The sequence below is a fragment of the Pseudorca crassidens genome, chromosome 1, assembly GCF_039906515.1.
Source record: "Pseudorca crassidens isolate mPseCra1 chromosome 1, mPseCra1.hap1, whole genome shotgun sequence".
NCBI classification, from domain to species: Eukaryota; Metazoa; Chordata; class Mammalia; order Artiodactyla; family Delphinidae; genus Pseudorca; species Pseudorca crassidens.
The window spans coordinates 115508716-115532121 of NC_090296.1; the positions used below are offsets into that span (position 1 = coordinate 115508716).

Below are 23406 nucleotides of genomic sequence, written 5' to 3' on the forward strand. Positions count from 1 at the left end.
TTCTGCCTTGAAAATCCACACAAAAGCCTTTTAGGGATCATTTGCAGTAAAAGAGCACTTCTCAACTAAGCAAATCATTCACAAGTCCTGACATTTAGAGTGTGAATATTGAAGAAGAATAACTATATACAGCATGGGATTATTATATTGAATTGGCATGGAAGAAGCATATATAATTTACTAGTCCCAGAAATGCATAACAGGTTATAAAAATTGGGTTTTCATGTTTATTATAGCTTACTGCTTAATGTCAAAATAAGAAAATGGCCTTCCAAAAATTCATAATAAAAAAGTGAGGAAATACTAAAAGGAAAAAAGAAATGAGTATGTAATTCTGTACCTTAAGAATACAAATAATATCAGTTAGGCCATCAATCTCAAAAGTAATAGAAAATCATAAATTTATAGAGGTAGTGGAAGAAGCTTGGAAAAAGCAAGCAGAGAAGGCAAGAGTATATTAAAAATTTTGTGTTTTTTTTTTTTTTTTACAAAAGTGGAAAACTAAGTACAACTGCTGATGGTGCAGGTTTAAATTTCAATATTTTCCATTTTGGATCCCAAAATTAATTTTGAATATAGTTCCTACACATCCTGAAAGAATTTCCAAGGTCACAGAGAAGCTTCTGGCACTATACAGAAATTGGACTATGAATGCTGGTAATTAGGTGTCATGGAAAGAGCTGGAGCAGGAATCAGGAAACTTGATTCCAGCTCTTCCCCTAATTGTGGGACCTGAGTGAGTCAGTTCACCTCTCAGAGTCCTCGACCATAAAATGAGGAGGTGGGAATGATGAATGTCATTTTAGGTCTGCCAGGACAGAGCTGTTTAAATAGACCTCTTTGGGCCCTGAATACTTTCAAATTTAGAGATTCCATTACCCTACATCACATCAAATGTACAAATGCACTCTCATGGAATGTGACATAGACATAACTGTGTAAAAGAGTTGTGTTGTGTTTAACTGAGATGTCAATTTTGTTGATATTTTTATTTGATAGTTTTCTTTTCATATTTGGGGGCCAGTAACTTTTTTTCAGAATTCAAATATTTTTAAGGCCTTTGAAAATCACAGAGGCCCTAGGCATGGTGGACTACTGGGCCCTGAGTGCTAAGTGGTAGGGCCCAGCTTTTTTGCTGCCTTTGGCCCCATGAACTCCAAAGGCCCAATATAAGGGAGTATCCAGGGTGGGTGGGAGAGAGAATGGATACTCTAGTTGCTCAGAGACAGCCTTACGGAGCTGTGATTTAAATCATGCCCAAAAGGATACATAGGATTAATAGAGACAGAGGGGAAGGCCTCCAAGATGAATACCAGGAGTGTCAACTGTTGACTGGGGCCCTGGGTGACTGCCCCATCCAGCAGTAACTGCAGTTCTTCACCTCTCTGAGAGACTGGGCCATCCCAGAAGCCACCACTAGGTGGCAACATGCCAAGAGGCTGCAGTCCCCTCTGCCTATCTATAGATACTTTTATGTAATACAAACAATTCTTACCAAATATTATAATCACATTAATATTTTCCTACGTAAAAATTCTTACAGTGCAGTGTACCACCTGCCTTAAAATTAAGTATCAGGTGTGTTGTTTACCACAATGGAGAGTTTGATGCTGTTTGGTGATTTAGTGATGGGAAGAGATCTCATTTAGTTGCTGCTTAACAAAGTATGCTCTCTGTGTGATAGCCGGGATTCTGGAGCCTGTTTTTAAACAGCATCTGAGAAGAGTTAAGTGTGTACACTACCTCTGAGAATCAGGCCAGAATACCGAAGTCAAGAGCCAAGCAAGTGAGTTCTTACTCCTGCCCCAGACTCAGCTTCTGGCAGTCACACAGGGAACAAATCCAAACAGATTTGCTTCTGCCAGACCCCACAGTAATAGTCTCATGCAATATCTCATGTAGTCACTGGATCTTCTCAACAACCCTCAGAGATAGCAACCACTGGTCTGTGTTAACAGACAAGGAAACTGAGGCCCAGAGAGGGGAAGGAAGTTAAGATCACACAGACAGTAAGTGGCGAGGCCAACATTCCCTTCCAGTGAGGTCCTGTAACTCTGGTCCAGTGCTCTTTCTATCCAGTGAAGACATTTACCTTCCTCCAGGCACTGGCCTCTCTAGTCCCTATCGCCCTCAAGCTGCCATCACTTCTTTTCCCTACCAAGCTGCCCCTACCCTTCTCAGCCTTATTTCATCTCAACCTAAACCTGCTGAGAAGCATGTCCCCTATGGAAGGCCCCATGTCCTACAGACCTTGCCTCTCCCCAACCAAGGAGACCCTTGAGCCCGAGGCCCAAAAGTAATAGCAGAGAAAAAGATGCCTCCCTACAGGCACTGATTCTGCTTTATCTCTCCCAACCCAGCCAAGCACATCCTCCTGATTTAACAGCTGAGAAAGGAGAAAAGGTGCCTGAGATCCCATCCCATCCTCTAGAACACCATTCAACAAAGGCATCTCACACTTAACACGCCAAAACCTGAAATCTTAATTTTACCCTTTAAACTATTCCTCTAGCCATCTTTCCCACTCAATACACGGTAATTCCACCCTTCCATTTTTTCAGGGCAAAAGTCTTGGAGACATCCTTGGCTCCTTTCTTTCTCTCACACCTGCATCCAACCCATCAATAAGTCCTTTAGGTTCTAGTTTTGAAATGTATCTATAATATGACCGCTTCTCCCACCCTCTACTAATACTGTGCTGGACCACCCACCATCATCTCTCACCCAGATTACTGCAAACAGCCTCCTTGCTGACCTCCCTGTTTCCATCCTTGTCCCCTTATGGTCTCTTCTCCCCACCGCAACCAGGGTAACCCTTTAAAAATATGAGATATCATGTCACTCCTCTGCTCAGCACCCTCCAATGGATTCCCAGCCTCCACAGTTAATAAGTAGGAAGTAAGCCCCCAGCTCTGTATCTAGCCAAACCAGTAAGGACAGAGGGAACCTTGACTACCCGTGGCTGTATCGCCCAGCCAGCAGAGAGCTGGGCAGGTGGCCTGGTCTCCATAGCTTAGGAATAGCTGTGGGTCTGACTGAGGGTTTGGTCTTGCTCTAGAAAGAATCAAGTGATCAAATGGTGGGTTTCCTATAACGTTGGGACTGTGAATGAAGACATGAACATGGGCAGGGAGGTGGTACACACATCCCTCAGCCGCGACAGGCTGCTGAGGAGGGTGGGCTGTGTATTGCCCTCTGTTCTAAAGGCCTGATGCCATCTCTATGGTGGGTGAATTCTCAGTGCTGCATCTCTCAGTAGCCTTAGTTGGAGGTCTACCTTTTAAAAAACTTCCACACGAGCAACAACATGGATGGACCTGGGGGTTATTATGCTTAGTGAAATAAGTCAGAGAAGACAAATACTGTTTCTTATCACTTATATGTAGAATCTAAAAAAATAAAACAAACTAGTGAATATAACAAAAAGGAAACAGACTCATAGATAATAGAGAACAAACTAGTGGTTACCAGTGGGGAAAGGGACGGGGAGAGGAGCAAGATAGGGGTAAAGGATTAAGAGGTACAAACTATTATGTATAAAATAAATAAGCTACAAGGATATATTGTACAGCACAGGGAATATAGCCAATATTTTATAATAACTTTAAATGGATTATAATCTGTAAAACTACTGAATCACTATGTTGTACACCTTAAACTAACATATTGTAAATCAATTATACTTCAATTTAAAATTTTGAATGAAAAAAAACCACTATGAATATCCTGAACAACCTACTGATTCTTTTTCTAAATTTATTATCAGAATGAAAGGTTCTAAATAAAATTTTCAAATCAAAAAAATTCTACACATGCTTAGGAATCTTCCCAGGTAGCCTCATAGCTGCATCTAGAGGCAACTGAGGGAGGGTCCACCAGGACTATTATCCCCAGTGATTGGTCGAGGAAAGTGGCCCAGAGAGGTGACTTTGCTGAGAGTCACGAATATTTGTCTTAGACCCTGGTACCAAGAGTAGGGCCTTTAGCAAGTCACTTACCCTGTCTGGAGAGTCAGATTCTTCTCCTTACAAATAAAGATGAAAAAGGAAAGAAAACCTAGAGACGGGTCTGCAAAACATCCATGGACTCTGACAGCTCTGAAATTCTATGATTCTTCAACAAATATTATTTAATCTATAAGTTAGTCTCTCGGTCCCATACCTACCCCAATGCCCATAAGAGAAGGTTGGCAAGACCAAACGCTTTGCTACTTCATTTGCCCTTGGAGATAGTTACAGAATGTAGGGCCTTAGCACATCTGCCCACATCTATATCCTCTGCCACCCATCCATCCTGCCTGTCACAGGAAAGAGGCAGAAGCAGCAGGGGTGATCAGGCGGCCTCCATCTGCCTTGAGCACCTAAGGCAAAAAGAGCTCAATACCAGGACCCTCTCTCCCTCACCTCCCCACACAGAAGTGTGTTATTACCATTTCATCCCAAAGCTTGCAGCCCAAGAAGGACCCAGAACCTTGGAACGAACTGGAACAAACAATTCTGGGCAAGCTCGCCTCTGCCTGACCCTGTCTTCAGTTCTCACATGCTTGTTTAAAGGCAATGAGGTTGCTGCAGTTTCTGGGTTTGCCTTCTGCCCTGTGCTCCGCCCAGCCTGCCTCAGGTCTCCCAACACAGTGGCAGTGAGGACTGCATCCAGCCCAGCACAGGTCAGGGAGTAGAGAGCTGGGCCTCTGCAGCACCTCTCCCCACCCCATCCCACCCCTACTGGCCCTGCCCCTGGCTGAAGTTGCAGTGGACTTTTTTTGCAACCAATCAAATTAAAAATAGAATGTGAGCCACATGTGTAATTTTTAATTTTCTAGTAGCCTCATTTTAAAATGTAATCAGAAAAAGATGAAAATAATTTTAATACATGTGTTTTATTTAACCCAACATAACCAAGAATAGTATCATTTTGACATGTAATCTGTATAAAATATTAATGAGATATTTCACATTCTTCAAAATCTGGTGTGTATTTTACAATTATAGCACATCTCAATTTGAGCCAAACTCATTTCAAGTGCTCAATAGGTACACGTGGCCAGTGGCTGCCATATTAGATAGTGCAGGTCTAGAATATACATGAGAGTCTATATATAATTTTACTTACCATAAATCTGCTAATGTTAACATTTTGTTATATTCCCATCTAGTCTTTTCTAGATACAGTATTATTTTTACAAAGTTGAAGTCATATTGCCCATATGACTATATCCTTCTCTTGCTGTTTTGTGTATCTTCCTACATCATCAAAAGTGAGTCACAATCATTGTCTTTAATGATAATATCATAGACTATCCCATCACTTGGGTGTGTCATAATCTCCTTATCCAATGCCCAAATGTTGGACAGCTGCAATTTTTCAGTTTTACAAATAGTGCTGAGATGAAGATTTTTATGTTGCTCATGCTTCTTAAGGCCTTGATGTAAATCTCTCTAGTGTTCTAGCCAATTTTAAAAAATGGATTTTGAATATCAGTCAAACAACTATCAACAAGGGCTTTATGACTGGGAGCTGAGACACCTTGGTTTCTTGTCCCATACCTTTGATATGTGGCTCTGAAGCCCAGGGCAAACCACTTTGCTTCTCACACTAGAGTTGCTCCATTTATAAAATAAACCAGCTGTATTTTATAATTTTTAAGGGTCTTTCCAGCACTAACCTTCAGTGATGTTTTTCCCCCAACCTCACATCTAACCAATTAACCTGTCAAACTAGTCATTTCAAGTCCTACAAGTCACGTCAAAGCCACCTCCTAAACATTTAAAAATATATCCACTTCTCTCCATCCCCAGTCGTAGTGCCTTTCTATGTACATCATCGCTCATCTAAATTGTGATGCAGAGTGAAATTAGGTTCTAAACATTAACAGCGAAATCCAAAATCAAGAATAGGATTAAATGAGATATGTGTGAAAGCCTGGGCCTGGCACAGAGGAGATGTTCAATGAATATTTGCTGTATTTGAATCTGAAACCAGCTTCAAGAAACCCGGTCCCTGAAAGGTTGTGAAGGAGTTCACAGTGAAACATCAGAAGTGCTGCTGTGCCCTGCTGGGAGCCAGCCTGCCCCAGACACTGAGAGCTGTCAGAAGACAAAGACTCAGCAGCTTCCCCTAAAGGGCTGACAGTCTAGAGGGGGAAATGGGAACCCCTGTCCGCAAAACAAAGATGCCTCAGGCGGTGTCTTCAATGGAAAAACCAGATGGAGAACAGAACAATTATCTGAGCAATTCAGGCAAGCCTGCTGTTGAGGAAAAGGCGTGAAGAAATTTGTTCTATTTCCTTTGTGACAAGGAGTTAGGGAAGCCTGGGGTAGCAAAAACATTTTGAGTCTACAGAAAGACCAGAGTTCTGGTCTACGCTCTATGATTTTAGGCAAACCACGAAACCACTTTTTGATCTCAGTATCCTCATCGGTCAAATTGAGATACAGTAATACCAACTTTGTTCAAACCTAACCACGTACTGGATTGAGTTGTGAGGTTGAACACAATGATTATGAATGGGGAAAACAGCTATTAAATGAAGCAATCTAATAACTACATAGGCAACTGAAAATGAGTCTCCTAAGATTCCACCCCTCTTAAAGGAAATGTTTAGTAATCATCAATAACATCTGTATTGAACTTTATAATATGCAAGGGAATTTTATGCGCATTTATTCTATTTTGTTTTCAAAACCCATTGTGGTAGTGTTATCATTTGTGCCTTTTACACTTAAGGATACTGAGATTGAGAGAGCTTAAATAACCGTTAAAGTTTCCACTCTTTGCGAGGGCCAGATTCAGGCTCTCTTGACTCCTTGGTTGCCTTCCCACTAAAATCCTCATCACCAAAACATTAATATTATTAACATAATATTAATAATGTTTGTTATATGCATTTCTCTTTGATCAAGGACACTGAAACATCGAAACAGAAGCTCTGGAAAAAAATGCCAGACATGTAAGAACAGCAAGTTCACTTTCTTGTATTAAGGAAAAGTAGATGTCCCCATCTGATTTGCATTTTATGCAATATAGCAGGAAACATTTAAGTTGACAAATAGGATATTTACAACTGCAACAGATCCTTGGCAGTTAGTTTTTAACAATTGTTGCAAATGTGATTTATTTGCTATTATAAAAGGGCATTACTGTGCGAATATGACTCCTGAAATTAGCATCAGTTTAGCAAGGGCCCTTGACAGCCTGACCTCTTAATATCCTTATAATGATGCCATTTACATTCCATGCTTACTCAAGTCACTCACTGCTAGATTTGTTTGAGAGGAGTCCACTCTAGGGCAGATGTATTCTGTATTTTAACACACCGAGTTGGTGTGGGGGGGCACATGTAGGCCTTCTAAGGGGAAAAACTGTTTAATCAAGTCTTCATGAAAATGTGTTCGTTTCCAACTTCCTACAGTGAAAACGCATTACTGCTAATTACAGCATACTCCAGAAACACAATACTTCATGTTTTCTCCACAAGACATTTCCATGGCATGGATATATTAAACAAGAACACGTTTTGATCCTCCGCAGCTTTAGCTTTTAGTGTGAGTGGGAAACTAGTCCTGGGTAAGGATTGGCTGGGCCAGGATTAAAGCCATCTCCACCAGCAGGGAAAGGGCAGAGGGTGGACTTGGAGCCAGGCAGAACTGGGTTCAGAACCCAGCACCACCACTTCCTAGCTGTGTGGACATGGGTACCTCTCTGAACCTCTGTTTCTTTATCAGTGACATGGAGCTGTTATTTTTAAGGTTATTATAAAGATCTGAGATGTTTGTGAAGCACCTGGCACACTGTAGGTACTTGATACATGGGAATTGGTCATGTTTGTGTTGCTTGTCAAAGCTCAGATGTTACCTTCTCCATGAGGCAGCCCTGAGTTCAAACTAGACGAACTCAGCCTGTCTGTTCTTTCTGCTTTGGTACTACTTTGTTCCATCCCTTTATCATATCAAGTATTCATTGTGTTGTAATCAATTGAGTATGATTCTATCTGTCTTCCCATTCTTGATGTGTCTCTTTACCTTTTACACTCGTTTAACTAGCACAATAATATGCCTTGAGCACTGAACTCAGGAGGATTCTGGGGGTGCTCCTGGCTTCAGTGTAGGGGTGAGAGGTGACAAGAGAAATTAAGGACGGTCTGCCACAGGAGAGGAGAGAAGGTACCATATGACCCACTTTGCCATCAGCAGTTTAGCACATAGTAGATGCTCAGTTAAGTATCTGTCAAAGGTGTTAATGGACATTACTCAATTATCTAGTAGCTTAGAGTAACTTATTGCTTATATATATCTGTTTATCAAAGCATTTTAATTTCTACTGCATTATAGTATCCTTCTAATGACCCTGGGATTCAGCTAGGGTGGATGCTATCTTCGTTTCCCTGTTGAGGATACTGTGACATTGTAGGGTGGGTGAAGTGTCTTTCCTGCACCCTTAAGGTAAAAATAGTGGTAGAGCTAAGGCTTGTAGGCCAACCCTAAGTTTCCCTTAAGAATCATGTTGAGATTCCCAGAGAAGCCAGCACTGCTTTTTCTGAAGCCAGGGCAAACTGCCCTTTTCTAATATTTACGCACTCAGGGCAAACTGCCTTTTTCTAATATTTCCCCCTCTGTCTGCTCTGCTTGAACTCCCCATCCTCTGGAGTTCCCATCCAGCTTCACTTCTCAGTAGTAAGCATTGCACTGGCTACTTTAGAAGTGACAAACCACAGGCAGAAAAATCAAAGTGCACATGAGCCTTTCGGAACCGGGCCTCTCCATCAGATTATCTTGGACAGGTATTTCCAATTGTGTAACCTCCAGAACCTTAAATCTTCTGATGAGAATCAGACTGGAGACTCTATCCCTCAGCTGAACGAAGGAGAAACAGAAGCAAAAACATCTACTCCGTTAAGTCACATGTTCACTGTTGTAGTTGGGTCTGGTGTGGTTTGGGGTGGCCAGAGGTGGTGGGGGCCTTCTCTCCTGGTGACCGATCACACCCTCACTTCTCTGGCTCCTGTTCTACTCAGGTGTGGGCAACAGGCCTCAACCTCTCATACAGCGACCAGCTGGCCCTGACTCAGCTCACCTTATACTTGACCAACGGCCACCTGGATTGCAGTTTGAGCACCCTTGAAGTGCCCCGCTTTGTTCCCAAGGAAGACAAGAAAATGAGCCACCTAAATGCTGCGGCAGTGCCGGTAAGTGACCGATGCTTCCTGATTCTCCTCAGTGTCAGCAATACTCACCCGCCATTTACTGAGCTCTAGTTGTATGCCAGGCTCTATGGGTCCAGAGAGAAGAAAGAATCTCAGGCAAGTCTTTGAACCTACCAAAATGGGCTTCTGGTACATGAATGTAGGAAAGGGGAGGCGGCGTCCAGAAAGGGCAAGCACTATGTGGAAGGACGAAAGTACCTGGGGCTTTCCAGGGCTGGATGTTTGTGTGTTCCCCTCCATTCTCTTCTCAGCTCGCTTCCCGGGGCAAGTACCTCTATACCCACTGCTTCAATTACCAGAAGCTTCCAACAAAACCTGTATTTTTCTAGCCCCAGTCTCTTTTTTGAGCCTCAGACTCCTAGATTCAATATTCAACAGAATGTCTCAAGAGTCCTCAAGGGTCAAACTACCCAAAACTGCACTCACCGTCTCTCCTCCCCTACACTTCCTCTTGGCGGGTCAGGCCAGAAGCTGATCACTCACCCTGTATCACCACATCCAGTCAGCAACCAGCTCGTGTTGATGCTAGCTGCTAAAATGCCTCGACTCTGACCCCTCCTTCCCCCGTCAAAGATACTGCCTTCACTTCAGGTTCCATGGTCTCACACTAGTGTTACAACAGCTTCTCATTAAGACTCTCTGCCTCCTGTCGAGGTGGTTAAAGTGAAAAGTGGATCTGAGCATGCTGCTCCCCTACTTATGATTTTGAAATGACTCCTGTCATCTTCAGGAAAATCCCAACTTCTCAGCTTGGTTAATGAGGCCCCTTGTGATCTGTGGCCCAATCCCCCATTCTCATCACTAGGCCATCTCTAGGGGGCTGGAGGCAGTAGTCCTGGGACTGGTTCAGGTTTACCAACCTCAGGACCCTGGATAACAAAGGGCAAACCTCCGTGGGGACAGTGGGCTAGGTTGTTCCTGGGGAAAGAGAGCAAAGTTCAAGAGGACCAGATGGTCCTTCCTGTAGGTGGGATATGACAGCAGATTGGGGCTCAAGCCACAGCTGCTCTGACAATGCCAGAGGCTCTCTTGTGCCTTCTCTTACAATAGTGGGCTTCGTGCCCTTTTTGCAAATGAAGCTCTACTTGAGGTCCAAATATGTCAAGCAGATAAAAGAGGAATGCCAGTGGTTAATAGGACCCCCACGCCAGTGCCCTAGAGATATCTTTTCAGAGCAGTATCTCCTGCCTCTCTGTTGAGTCTCTTTGGGTCCAAGAGACACCTCTGGATTTAAAGAACACTTGTTTGACTCTGCCCAGGATCCCCACATCACCTTCCTTGGCAGGAACTTGGTGTACACTTGGAAGGGTAGCCTGGAGAGGGTGCCAGATGTCTTGGGGGACTCAGGCGACAGCCTCCTTCTCCTGCTCAATCCACTTGTCCTATGAGGTACCATTGCTCATGGGAATACCTTAGATCTCTTTACTTATTAAGAAGAGAAGCAGAGTTGGACTAGGAGTGAGAAACAGACCTCTTTTAATTAGGTCCCAGGACCTTGCTAGGAATTTCCCAGGTTTGGTCCCACCTGTGGCCTCTGTCCTCTCCAAAGGGACCTACAAGACCCTAAGTTCAGTGCCAGAGGGAGGGACAGCAGTAGAACTTGACACCTTCTGGCTTAGTGAACCTATCTCCATGCCATTTCCAAAAGGAAGCTGGAAGCTGAGTTAATATTCAACGCAAGACTTCCAAAGACAATTTGCTGCATTTAAGTATGTTGCTTCAGAAGGCTGTAAGCAGAAGTTGTACTTTGAATTAGAAGCACTCTCCCATCTTCCCCATCTTGCCTATAGATTTCAATCCTAGCTACAGGTGACATACAGGAATTCTCCTGTGATCGAGAGTCTTAAACACTTTTAGGAATTGCCCATACACAAGAGGGACACATTATGATCTTCAATAATTCAAATGTCTCTACAGTCACTGAAGAAGAGCTATTCAGGTTTTCTGATGCAGGAATAAATTGAAAGTGCTTTTGGTTTTAGAAAGATACATGGAGGTTCTAACCCTGGTGCCACTGTACATGTGTGTGCACACGCGTGCTCCTATGCATATGTGCACGTGTGACAGGTAAGTTTTAAAAGAATCGTGCACGCACGCATGCACACACAGTACAATTTACAACCAAACTGAAGCTCCTGAACAAGTGTGAACAGACTGTGATGCCATCAGGTTTACAGTCGGTTGACAGCCCCCTTTGAAGACAAGAAAAAAGAAATACACAGATACGACTACAGTGATAATGAGGGCACATTCAGAACAAATGCCTATAAAAGGTTTCCAGTTTTGGCCTATTCCTTTAGATAATACTCTGTGCAGGGGAAAAGCAAAAACTTTTCTGAACTCTAAGAAGAGCCACTGTCCCCTTATTAGAAACAGGTGGCAAACCACTCTCATTTAGACCGGGTTAGACCAGGTGCATGGGCTTCTGATCCAGTGTCCTCCACAAATAACCCCTTGAAGGTGGAAACAAGATCAGATGAGTCCCAGATGTACATGTTTTGAAAATGAAAAGGAATCACCTAACGGCTTTTTAACTTTTAATTAACGTTCTGTCAGACTGGACGTAAATTGCTACCCTTTTCTGTCCGTTTTTTACTCTTCCTCTCTCTTGGTGGACCCTCCATACCACAGTTGGTGAGTGCCCAAAAGGGACCATCTCTGCAAACATCTTAAAACAACCCCAGTCATTTATAAGCATTTTAACAGCACATGATCTGTAATGAATGATTAAGTAAAACCTTTTGTGTTAAATTATGATGTTAATAATGATTCTGTCTCCTGTAATTTATTATGAATTCTCAAATGCTTCGGGTTTGATTTTGATAGAATGCAACAACAGAGTTTATGTGATGACTTTATCTTTAGAACCCCTTCTTTGAAGGCAGGCCTTTCCCCACTACTGCTGCTACTGTAATTATGTACAAAACCAATCACTCATTAGAGTTAGGATACGTTATCTTCTAGACAGATGAGGCTAAATAAGCAACACATTAATAATTCAGAGAGCAGTTCATTATGCATGTGGATGCCTGCTTCCTAACTGAAATAAGAACCTCATCAGCCTCTGCCAACCCTTAAACAATAGTTCTGTGTTATTGCAACCACATTCAAGTTTACGCTTGTTAAACTGCTACTTGGATTATTTTATCAAACGTTCATTTATTTGTGGTCCCTTACTGCCGAGAACAGATTTTGGAAGCTCCTTTTTTAAGTTAATGATTTGAGCAATGGGTGTTATTAATTCTCAGAATATTATAAACATGATTAATTTTCAGGCAGAGATTTATTACATAAGGATTTCAACTATGTCAACTGAAATGCATCACTGTCAAAACAAGTATCATGGCGAAAACAGAATATGCTCCACACTTCAAATGCTGGTGCTCAGAACTAAATCAATTTAAATTGTGGCTGAAGCAAAATTATATTCTCCAGTGAAAAGGAGTATTTCGAGCTTTCTTTATTTGGCTTGAAGCATTCTTGTTAGATTGTGATTTAGAAAGGTAGTTTAATAAAACTAGACTTCTACCAATAATATTTTGCCTTCTATTTCTTCCCCCTTGTTTTACTAGAAAAGGCTAACCTCTGAAATTCCCACACATTCCAAATGTGGCCAGTGGGAATTTGGAGAGGACAACACTGTTCTAAGTCAGGGGTCATGAATTCTGATCCTCTCTCTGGCCTCAGTTTCCTTGTTTATAAAATAAGGGAGACCTAAGTGACCCCCAGGGTCTCCTAAGGCATTTGATTTTATGGGGCCTGTAGAGTAGGGCTCTGTATCAAGCCTGGCCCAGGCAGTGTCATGTACAGTGGGGTACTGGGGACAGGGAATCTTTCCTGTAAGGGGACATAGGAAGGGCCCATCCCTCTGTTCCACAGCCTTCCATTGAATGGTCTTTTTCTTGCAGAATCTTTTAGAAAGGAGCAATATTGTTGTGACAGGTCACATGCTAAGTCCTCGTCAGCCATCACCTTAGTTATCAGTTAATACTTTCAGCCAGAATCAACTAGAAGTAAGTTCACCTCTTTGTGCCAGGCATTCTACTAAGCGCAGAGGATATAAGGATGAGTAGCAAAGAGCTCCAAGTTTTTCAAAGGACCCAGATAGGCCAGCATATAGCTATAATGCATATAATAACATTCAAAATGTACTGAGCCTTTACTCCTCACCAGGTACTTTAACTAAGTGCTTTACATGAATCTTTATACAACCTAATATATGGGGCAGGTGCTGTTATTATGCTCATTTTTAGATAAGAAGACTGAAGTTAAGAAATGTTAAGCAACTTGTGGAAGGTCACTCAACAAGCAAGTATGGAAGCCAGAATTAAGCCCAGGCCTGTCAGACTTTAAAGCTTGTGTCTCAGCATTGTGCTACCCAACCTGCCTTGTGCTGGCTGAGAGTCAGTGACCCAACCCCAGAGTACAGCTTCAGCTCATCCCTGAAGAAGTCTCTGGTTGAGGCCATGGAAAAAGCTCTTCTTCCAAAGGAGGCTTCATCTCCCTGTGTGATGAGGTTATTTGCAGGCATATTACTATTATCCACTGGCTCCTAATCTGCTCCGAGCTAGGCCAGGACTCAGTGAGCACTGAATGGGCCAGATGGTTGTGGAGGAGTCTTCCGATGCTATAAAATTCTTTAGGTTATGACTTTTTTGGTAAACCTAAATGGATTTCACAGCATCAGAAGAGAGTCAATTACATAAGTCAGCCTTTTAAAAATGATGTTTTCCATTTGTATAATGCTTTATACTTTAAATAGACATGAGCTTATTTGATCCCCAAGAAGTAGATAAGACATGGATTATCATACCTATTTTACAGATCAGGAAGGTAAGGCTATTGAAAGGTAAGTGAACTGCCCAAGGTCATAAAGTTAAGTAAGTAGCAAAGTCCAGGTTTTCTGATTCAAGTCCCTTTCTGATGAAAAGACTTACTGGTTAGTTGTTGTTTTGTCTTGTTTTTCAAATAATTTATCTTATTTGTGAAACTATTTAGTTTAACAAATGCTAATAAGAGCTAACTTGTTTTTGAGTGCTTATTCTGTGCCAGACACTGTTCCAAGGTCTTTACAAATTCATTTAATCCTCGAGACAACACTGTCACCTGTGCTATCAGGCGGGATAAAAGATAACACTAGATCATTGACAGTTTTTTCCTGTAGGAACTGCAGAGTTGGTTAAGTCTTTTAAAAAAAAAAAAAGTAGGTGTATTGTATATGTTCATCTTTATTTGCATTATTATAACACATTTATTAAGCACTTACGATAAGCCAGCAATTTCACCAAGCATCCAGGATACAGAGACATTTGACAAAATCCCTGTCCTCGAGGAGTTGAAAAGAAATATAAAATAGATAGCACATACACAAGGGAAAAGCACAAGGTCTCATTTAAGTGTCATTTAGGTGACAGTCCCTTAACCTGCTGCTGGAGTTCTTAGGAGAAACAACTGTGGACAGGCGGGGACAGAGGATGCTTTACTAAGAACGTAGAACTTGGTCTGGCCTTAAAGACTAAGGCAGTCACCATGGCAAGGAGAGGGAGACCTCCCCCAGCAGAAAGGACAGCAGCCGAAGAGAGCCCGTGGTCGGTTATGAACCAGTTGGGCTGGGGCAGAGAATCTGGGAAGAAGGAAGTGGGAGAAGTGGTTGGAGCAGTCCACTGAGAACGTTTGGGAGAGTCTTCCAGCCAAGCCAGGTGACCGGATTTCATTTTGAAGGCAAAGAGGAGACACTGCAGATTTCTGAGCATTGACCAACCTGAGTTTGGGAGATGCTCAATGTGGTACTAATGCTCAGAATCCCAGGTACCAGTGGGGGCAGGAATAGCCTGGAAAATTACATTTGGTGTAGGTCTACAATGCTCCAGGCCCTGCGATGTTTTCAAAGAAACAGCAACAACAATAGTAGCTACTGTGTATCAGGTGCTAGGTGCTTATTGAATCATCAAAAGTCAGGGAAGTTAAATGACATATTCAAGATCACACATATACTAAGTGGCCTAGTCAGGTTTTGAACTTCAGTGATTCTGACTCTGTATAACCTTTCCACTATAGAATTCTCCTTGCATCCCCACCTCCCTAGTAGGAAGAAGAAGCTCCCCTCCAGGCCATAATGGTCTGGACTAGGACGGTGATGGTCATGGAAAAGATGATGTCGCTTGGAGACATACACCAAATATCCTGGCTTTTCTTTCCGATTCCTTATGAATCACAAGCCCAGGACTGGGAGGAGGGGGAATTGCAGTCTGTCTCTGTAGAGCAAAAGAAACCTCAGGATAGCCTGTCCTTACTTGCTGTCCAGTAATACTGGTCAGTGAGCTCTTCTGCCTTGCTTTGGAGTCAAGATTCACAGCACTGAGCTGGATCCTGCTACCAGATGCCTGCCTACCTCTCTCCCTCGCTAACTGGGTCCTGATCTTGGGTTTGCTAGTTTATATACTATAGCAGCATAAGACAAGTTTAGAAGACAAAAATAACCTTGGAATTATCTTGTGAATTCATGGTAATTACCACGCAATTACATGCTCAGTAACTACAATGGAATTCCAGAGTATTTACAGTTCACTTCTATACACAAAAGCTCAGGCTTCTGGGCCTCTGATGTGAAGGCAGGAGCATGGCACAGCCTGACATGGCAGGGCAAGCAGGCCTGGTGGTCACGTTCCTCCAGCCTGACCTCATAGCTGAGCCAGAATTTCACTTAACCAGTTCTTGTTACCCCACCAATAATCCCTGTCAGGTCTACCAGAGCTACGTTGTCCTCCAAAAGATGTCCTCTAGGGGCAAGACCTGGGATGACTGTCCTGAGCTGTCATTCTCTAGGGATGGTGTGACTGTCCTCTGTTTTGTGAATCAATCTCTTCTTCTGCCCCAAAGTGCTCAGTGACTGCAAGTCCCCTGAATTACATCCTTTGAAGTGTCTCTTAAGTCAGAGAGAAGTGCAATCCACTTACCCTATTTCATGTATCCATTCTTTCTTTCATTCAAGAAACATTGAATGCTAGCATCATGTCCAGCCTGGGGATTCAGAAACCAAACAGTGCCTGCCCTCAGAAAACTCCCAGTCGTGTAAGGGAGCCAGACAGGGGAACAACTCATGATAGGTCAGGGTGATAACAAAGTACAGTTGTGAGGCATAGAGGGTCAAATAGATTTTCTTTTGTAAAAACAGAATTCCCAATGGCTCCAAGTGGGACAATACCAATGGAGATGCACAACTCGATGCATTAGCCTGGGGGAGCCTAACATTTTTGTAGATGTGGATCCTGCTTATGTGTGGGAAGAATGGGCTTAATTACTACTACTGATAACGCAACCATCAGATACACTACTTTACGTAAATGTGGAAGGAAAAGACACCATATGTGGGGGACATATGTCACAAAAGGTGAACATGAAATCTGAGAGTGTGTGTGTGTGTGTGTGTGTGTGTGTGTGTGTGTGTGAGATGCAGGTGGGGAAATGATGTTCATTCTCCGCTGGGCACTCACTCAGTTGGCCCCAGTTGCCTTGCATTAGCTCAGAGACAGAGAGAGAGCCTGGGGTTTCACAAAAGACAGTGTGTCAGGTCATTAGGATCCTTGCAGCCAGCTGTGAACCAGCAGCACCTCCTTTTCCTTCTCCTATTTCAAGTCACTGCATGCGATCAGGCACCTGGTTGCCCAGCACCTGAGGGTCTCCAAAGTTCAAAATCTGGTCCAGGCATTGCCATTTTCTATGCCCTAAGGTTGGCCATGGCTCTATGTGCAGTTCTGCAAATTTCCATTTACCCAAGGACAAAGAGAGATAATTGTCAAAGGCAAATATCATATTTCACAAAGGACATGCTACAAAACTATCGGGATTCAATACATTCTTTTGCACATATTAAATTTTAAATATTTTAGGAGATATTATAGTTGAAATACTTTGGACCTACTGTAACCAGTCTCTTTGGGATAGCTCTCATTGATAGGCAAGCAAGATAGAGAATAGCAATTTCCCAAACAAAGAAAGCAGGTGGAATTAAAATTCTAACACTGGTCCCTTCAAGGAGGTGGAGTGCACTTAGTGATTTGCTGCCGAAGAGCGAAAAGGGGGAGGGTATCTTTACAGCAAGAAACCTGATGAAAACTACCTTAGCCAGGTGACCAAGGTCGGCATCAACAGTGATAAATCATGTTGATATATGTATCCTTGATATGAGGTGATGAAAGTGGCAGTTTACCTATGTAGTCCTTCTCTCCAAAACCAACAACCCCCATCTAATCATGAGAAAAACATCGGACAAACCCAAATTGAGGGACATTCTACAAAACACTTGATCAGTACTCCTCAAAACTGTCAGGCGAGACTGAGAAACTGTCACAGCCCAGAAGAACCTAAGGAGACATGACAACTAAATATAATGTGCTGTCCTGGAGGGGATCCTGGAACAGAAAATGGAAATTAGGGGAAAACTAATGAAATCCAAATAAAGTATGGACTTAAAAGTAATGTGGCAATTTGGTTCCTTAGTTGTGACGAAGGTACCACATCAGTGTACGATGTTAACAGTAGGGGAACTGGGTGTGGGCTATACAGGAACTCTCTGTATTATCTTTGCAACCTTTCTCTTAATCCACAATTATTCTAAAATTAAAAGTTTATTTAAATATTTAGTAAAGAGTCTGACATTCAGTTGTGATTTTTTTCCAGGCAACCAGTCGCTATGCGGTGATGAGCACCCAGCTGAGGCACGACCATCTCTCTCTGATTTTCCACTATGTTTTTCTCCAGATGTGTAAGGCCCATGGCATCGGCTATGATATTGAGGTATGAAGGGTGACAGCTGGCCAAGGCTGGACCAAATACAGGCCTGTGGGTGATCTAGGCAGCTAATAATTTGATGCACCTTCAAACAGGTATTCTTTCAACATTGGTTTGACATGTATTTAGAGGAAGGTTGAGTGCTGCTTGGGGAAGGGCAGGGGGTGGCACTTGGTCCTGGGAAGTTGATCTCTGACCCCAAACTTGTACACCCAACTTAGTAAAGCAAAAACCCTGTAGCTCACCAGACTTAGGAGTCATGTGGGGGACCATCTCTTAATCTTGAAGCATGTCCTGAGCTTTCTGACCCCACCCAAAGCTGCTTACTAATAAATATCCTCTTAGTCTGTTTGGGCTGCCGTAACAAAGCACCATATACAAGATGGCTTACAGAAATGTATTTCTCACAGTTCTGGGGGCTGGGTAATCCAAGGTGAAGTTGCCGATCAATTCAGTTCCCGGGGAGGACTGTTCCTGACTTGCACAATAACTGCATTTTTGCTGTGTCCTAACACGGCGGGAAAAGAGCAATCTCTGATGTCTCTGCAACCTCTTCTAGAAGGACACAAGTTCTAACTGAACAGGGCTCCACCCTTATGACCTCATTAACCATAACCGTTCCCTTAAAGTCCCTGTTTCCAATACATTCACATGGGGGATTAGGGCTTAAACATCTGAATTGGTGCGGGGCTGGGGGGCGGTGTTACACAATTCAATCCATAGCATCCTTCTACTACACATCATAGTTTCTTTCTAGGAGCAGTTCTGATTAAAAAAAAAAACAAAAACAGTTTCCCCCATTTTTGGTCTACTTCCAGTGACATTGATGGCCCCTACCCAGCTTCTTCATCCTTAGTGTAGCTGGATGGGGGCAAAGTGGGATGTAATATCTCCTACTTAAACTAGAACCTCCATTTTGTGCCTAGAGATTCATACTACTCTGAGAAATAGTTTCATGATTTTGCACTTTGATTCAGATCTTCAAATCTGAAATTCTTAGAGGGTTATTCTAAGACCTGAGTGACTCTATGTGCTCTTGTGGAACACCCTTCCCACATCACATCAAACATATTAAAATATATTCACCTCTCATATTAAATATAATTTATAATGACAAAGAATTGAGCAATAACCAATTGATCAAATGTTTTGATTTGTAGATACTCAGTTCCATATTTATTAATTTTTGTTTTTCATACTTGAAAACAAATAGAATTTTTCAGGGTTCAAATATTGTTATAGGCCCTTGAAAAGCATATGGACCTTAGGCACAGGGCCAACAGTGAATAGGATGACCTGGCTGACACTTGGCAATCCCCACCACACTGTAGGGCACTGTCAGGGTACATAATGCCTTTTGATTAGACTGATTCATGCTGACTGCAAACACATAAAATGAAGCTCATATTCCCTTGCAAATTACATTAAAATTTATACAATATAGAAAGAATGAAAAGGACAGATTGAACTGATTTATCTGAAAGTAATTATTACATCTGCTCAACACAATCTCTTTGGAATTAAATACAGTTGATCCTTGAACAATGCCAGAGTTAGGGGCACTGACCCTCCACATAATCGAAAATTCAAGTGTAACGCTATAGTTGGCCCTCTGTATCCACAGTTCGGCATCCAAGGATTCAACTAACAACGGATGTGTAGTAGCGTAGTATTTACTGCTGAAAAAATTTGCATATAAGTAGACCCATGCAATTCAAACCCATGTTGTTCAAGGGTCAACTGTAGTTTTTAGCCCTAAATTAATTAGACTTACATGTGCCAGAAGGTGGTTAAATCTAACTCTAGCTTTATCTGAATCAACTTATTTTATTTTCTTCTAAAATATCAAAGCAGAACAAGCTCTGTGAGTGGGCATATTTGGCAGGGAAAGTCTCCTGCTGAAAAGAAAACGGGCTCTATAACTTTCTATTGCCCAAGATTATTATTAGAGATTTATTTCTTTGGCTGAAGGCTTTCTACTTGACTGAAGTTCTAGTACTCCTGGGAAAAGTAAAGCACCAAACTTTACAAGTTATTCACACCTTTGTGGCTCTAGTTGATCAGATTCATTTCTAAGAACAAATTTTAGTACAGGAAACAGGCTATTAAGGCCCAGGGGAAACAGTGGATGGTGCAGAGGAAGGGATTCCACTGAGGGTGAGAAGAATGAAGAAAGGGCAGAGGGGCACAGAAGAACTGACAGGCATATTTCATAGACTCTGCCTCCAGGTCAACTGTGCTAAACAACGTATAAAGGATGAAAGAGGAACTGGAAGAGAAAGAGGAATAGAGATTGGGGGTGACGGAGTGATGGAACAATATGAAGAAGAAAAAGATAACAGAAGAAAATAGAGAGGATAAAATCCAGAGACTGGAACAATCTATAAAAATAAGGAGGGGATAAATAGAAAGAAAAAGAGCAAATAATAAACAAAAGTACAAGAAGAGAGGAGAAATGGAATCATAAAAATCTGAGGTAAGAAGAAGGAGACATGTGACTAATTGGAAAATTTGGAAATTCTCTAACAATGTCCTTGCTCTATTTTTCCTAAGATGGATTCTCATCTTTTCAGACACTGGGGTCCCTCCCTTGTCAGAACTCTCCACTTGTTCTCTCTGTTGCCTTTTGTTGGAGAGACATTTACCAAACACCTACTATATGCTGGCACTGAGCTAAGCACTATTACTTTATTATCTCTTTCATCTTCATATCTCTCCTGTAAGAATTTATTTCTACCATATCGCAGTGAGGAATTTATGTTTAAAGAATTTAAGCACTTTCCCCAGGTCACACAGCCAGGCATTTTATGAAATGCCTTAATCCATAATTGTCTGTAAAGTCAAATATGATTCTTTTTCTTACACCAGGGTATTCCCTATGCACCTTTTTCCCCCTAAAGACTGTTTCCCACTAACTGTGTATGTTTCTAAAATATTATTACCAATCCAGTCCAAGAATTCTGGGATCCATTTCAAATAAAATACTCCACCTAGGTAATTCTTGTGTATTCAGCTGAAGAAGCGCAAACTTCTCCATAACCCCCATGACTATCTCCACCTTACAAAAGAAAAAAAAGTTATGTCTAACAATTAACTTCCCTAAAATTTTATTGCCTCTTTGGGTTATTCTGAGTCTTAAAAAAAGATCACTTACCCTAATTCCAGTGTTACCTATGCCACCTGCTTCCACTCTTGGTCAAATTTAACGTGGGTGGCTCTTTCCAGATAAAGAAGCAACGTTAACAATACATCAGTGTCATTGCTACCAAAAGAAGAATCTTCAAAGTCCTTATTCTCAACATTATGTTTTTCTTCCCATTATCATCATAGAATTTCACATGACGTTTCTTGTCCAAAATCTTAGGGGTAAAAGAGGGAAATGAGATCACCCTTTGAGTTTATTTTTCCTTGCTGAATATTGGAAGGACGACGCATTGCTGAGTTTGTAACCAACTCGGTGGGTCTCATTCCTGGTATTTCTGTAATGCTACAAAATACCCCCACTGATTTCCTAATGAAATGAACTTGTAATGAAAGCCATATGGAGAAAAGTGTCATGTTTACTGCCTGCAACAGTGTGGCAGGGCTGGTTTCGCACATACATAGGCAGTGTGCCATGATCCTAAATAGCTCCACAACCACCAGCAATCACTTCCTCGGACCAAGGGATTGCCATGGTGGCAATCATTAAGGCTGTTCAAAATGTTCTGATTCTCCTCCTTCCAGGCACATAACAGAATTGTACTTCCTCCACCCTGTCCCTGAAGTCAGGCGTGGCCATGTAACTTGTTTCGGCCAGTAAAATATGAACAGAAGTGATATACGTCCTTTTTATGCCTTTAAGAGCCACTCTATGAGTCGCCATAGCCTTTTTCCTGCCTTGGAAATCCTGGAAGAACACTGAGATGGAGCCTCCTTCAGCCCTGAGTGTACCTGGGACCAGAGATCCATGCTGACCCATGTGGGAAATGGAGTATGAGCAAGAACCAACTTTTTTGTTACACAAACTAAGAATTGTTTGTTTTTTTTAATGACTGCAGCATAACCTGATTCAGAAATTAGTGTCAAGAAAAGGATGCTCCCCAAAAAGAAAACAAATATTATCACTTCAACATGTAATCAGTATAAAAATTAATAAGATACTTTACATTTATGTACTAAGTCTTTAAAAGCTACAGCACAACTCAATTTCGATTACTAACATTTCAAGTTCTCAGTAGCCCCATGTAGCTAGTGCCTACCACATTGGACAGCTCAGTAAAGGATGCAAGACAAGATCAAACTAGTCAATAGCTCTCAGTCCTGGCGGCCCATTAGAATGGCATGAGTGAGGAGATTTAAAAAGTACAGATGCTCAGGCAGGGCTGGGATTAGTGTGAGGCAAGTGAGGCACTTACCCAAAGCACCTGAGTAATAAAGATAAATAATATTGTTAATCAATATGTTAAAAATCAAAATTAATGAAAGAAATCCATGATGAACAAAACATCAATATTTTAAATAAACATATACTGATGTTTTTCCTTTGCCTTAGGCTCCAATATGGCTTAGCCTGGCACTGTACCCAGGACCCACTCCAGACCAATTAAATCAGTATTTCTGGAGGTAGGGCCCAGGCATTAAAATTTTAAAGCACTCAGATGATTCTAATGTGCAGCCAGCATTGACCACAGTTCTAGTCCAATGTCTGTCCTAATGCCCAGATTTCCTGATAAAATGAGGAGTCAACGGGCAGTTGTAATTCTGGCATGTGGTATCTTTTACCAAATCCCCAAAATGTAGTTTTCTTTTCTGTACTTCCAGTGATGAGGAGTTCACAGCTTCACCATTTCCCTTATTGGACAACTCCAGTGTTAACTTTTATTTATTTGGAGAAGAACTGTTAAAAGATAGTTTTCAAAAAAGGATAAAATCATGCCTCTCATACAAATATGAAACTAAACACATGATAAAGATTTATTTAAGAGAGAAGAATTAAGCAGATATTATAACCAGGACAAAAAAGAATCCAAAAAACCAGACAACTTTATAGATCATCACTACTGAAATGAATATGCAAATGGAGGCAAAACTGGTTTTTCCACAAGGAGTGCAGGAGAGGAAAATCAGTTGAACCTCTACCAGACTGGACAGAATTTGCTTGTCTCTCAGTCACCTACAACTTACAGAGTTGTAAAATATCTCCCATAGAATCAAGATGTGATATAGACAGCACGAAGTTTTCCTTTGAAGTACAAATTATTTTCCACACAACAAACTGCTTCCCTATATTTTTTTACCCATTGCTCTTAGAACAGTGGTTTTCAAATTTTGATGTGTGTGAGAATCACCCAGGAAGTGAGCTAAAAGGCAGATTTCCAAAGAAAACAAAAGCAAAAACAAATGAATGGGACTTAATTAAACTTAAAAGCTTTTAT

At 41.7% G+C, this 23406-nt stretch overlaps 1 protein-coding gene across 7 annotated transcripts in view; it reads left to right on the forward strand.

Annotated features, from left to right (window-relative positions):
- Positions 1-23406, forward strand: part of IQCH (IQ motif containing H) — a 209916-nt gene that overhangs the window by 174985 nt on the left and 11525 nt on the right. For 3 of the 7 annotated variants that reach the window (XM_067751661.1, XM_067751662.1, XM_067751681.1), the window contains 3 exons: positions 9011-9181; positions 13802-13807; positions 17879-17995. The exons of 1 other annotated variant lie outside the window; for it this stretch is intronic. In XM_067751661.1, coding sequence (XP_067607762.1) covers positions 9011-9181; positions 13802-13807; positions 17879-17995 — 294 coding nt within the window. The remainder of the gene's footprint in view (positions 1-9010; positions 9182-13801; positions 13808-17878; positions 17996-23406) is intronic. 3 more of the 7 variants (XM_067751664.1, XM_067751669.1, XM_067751676.1) reach the window with 1 other exon arrangement.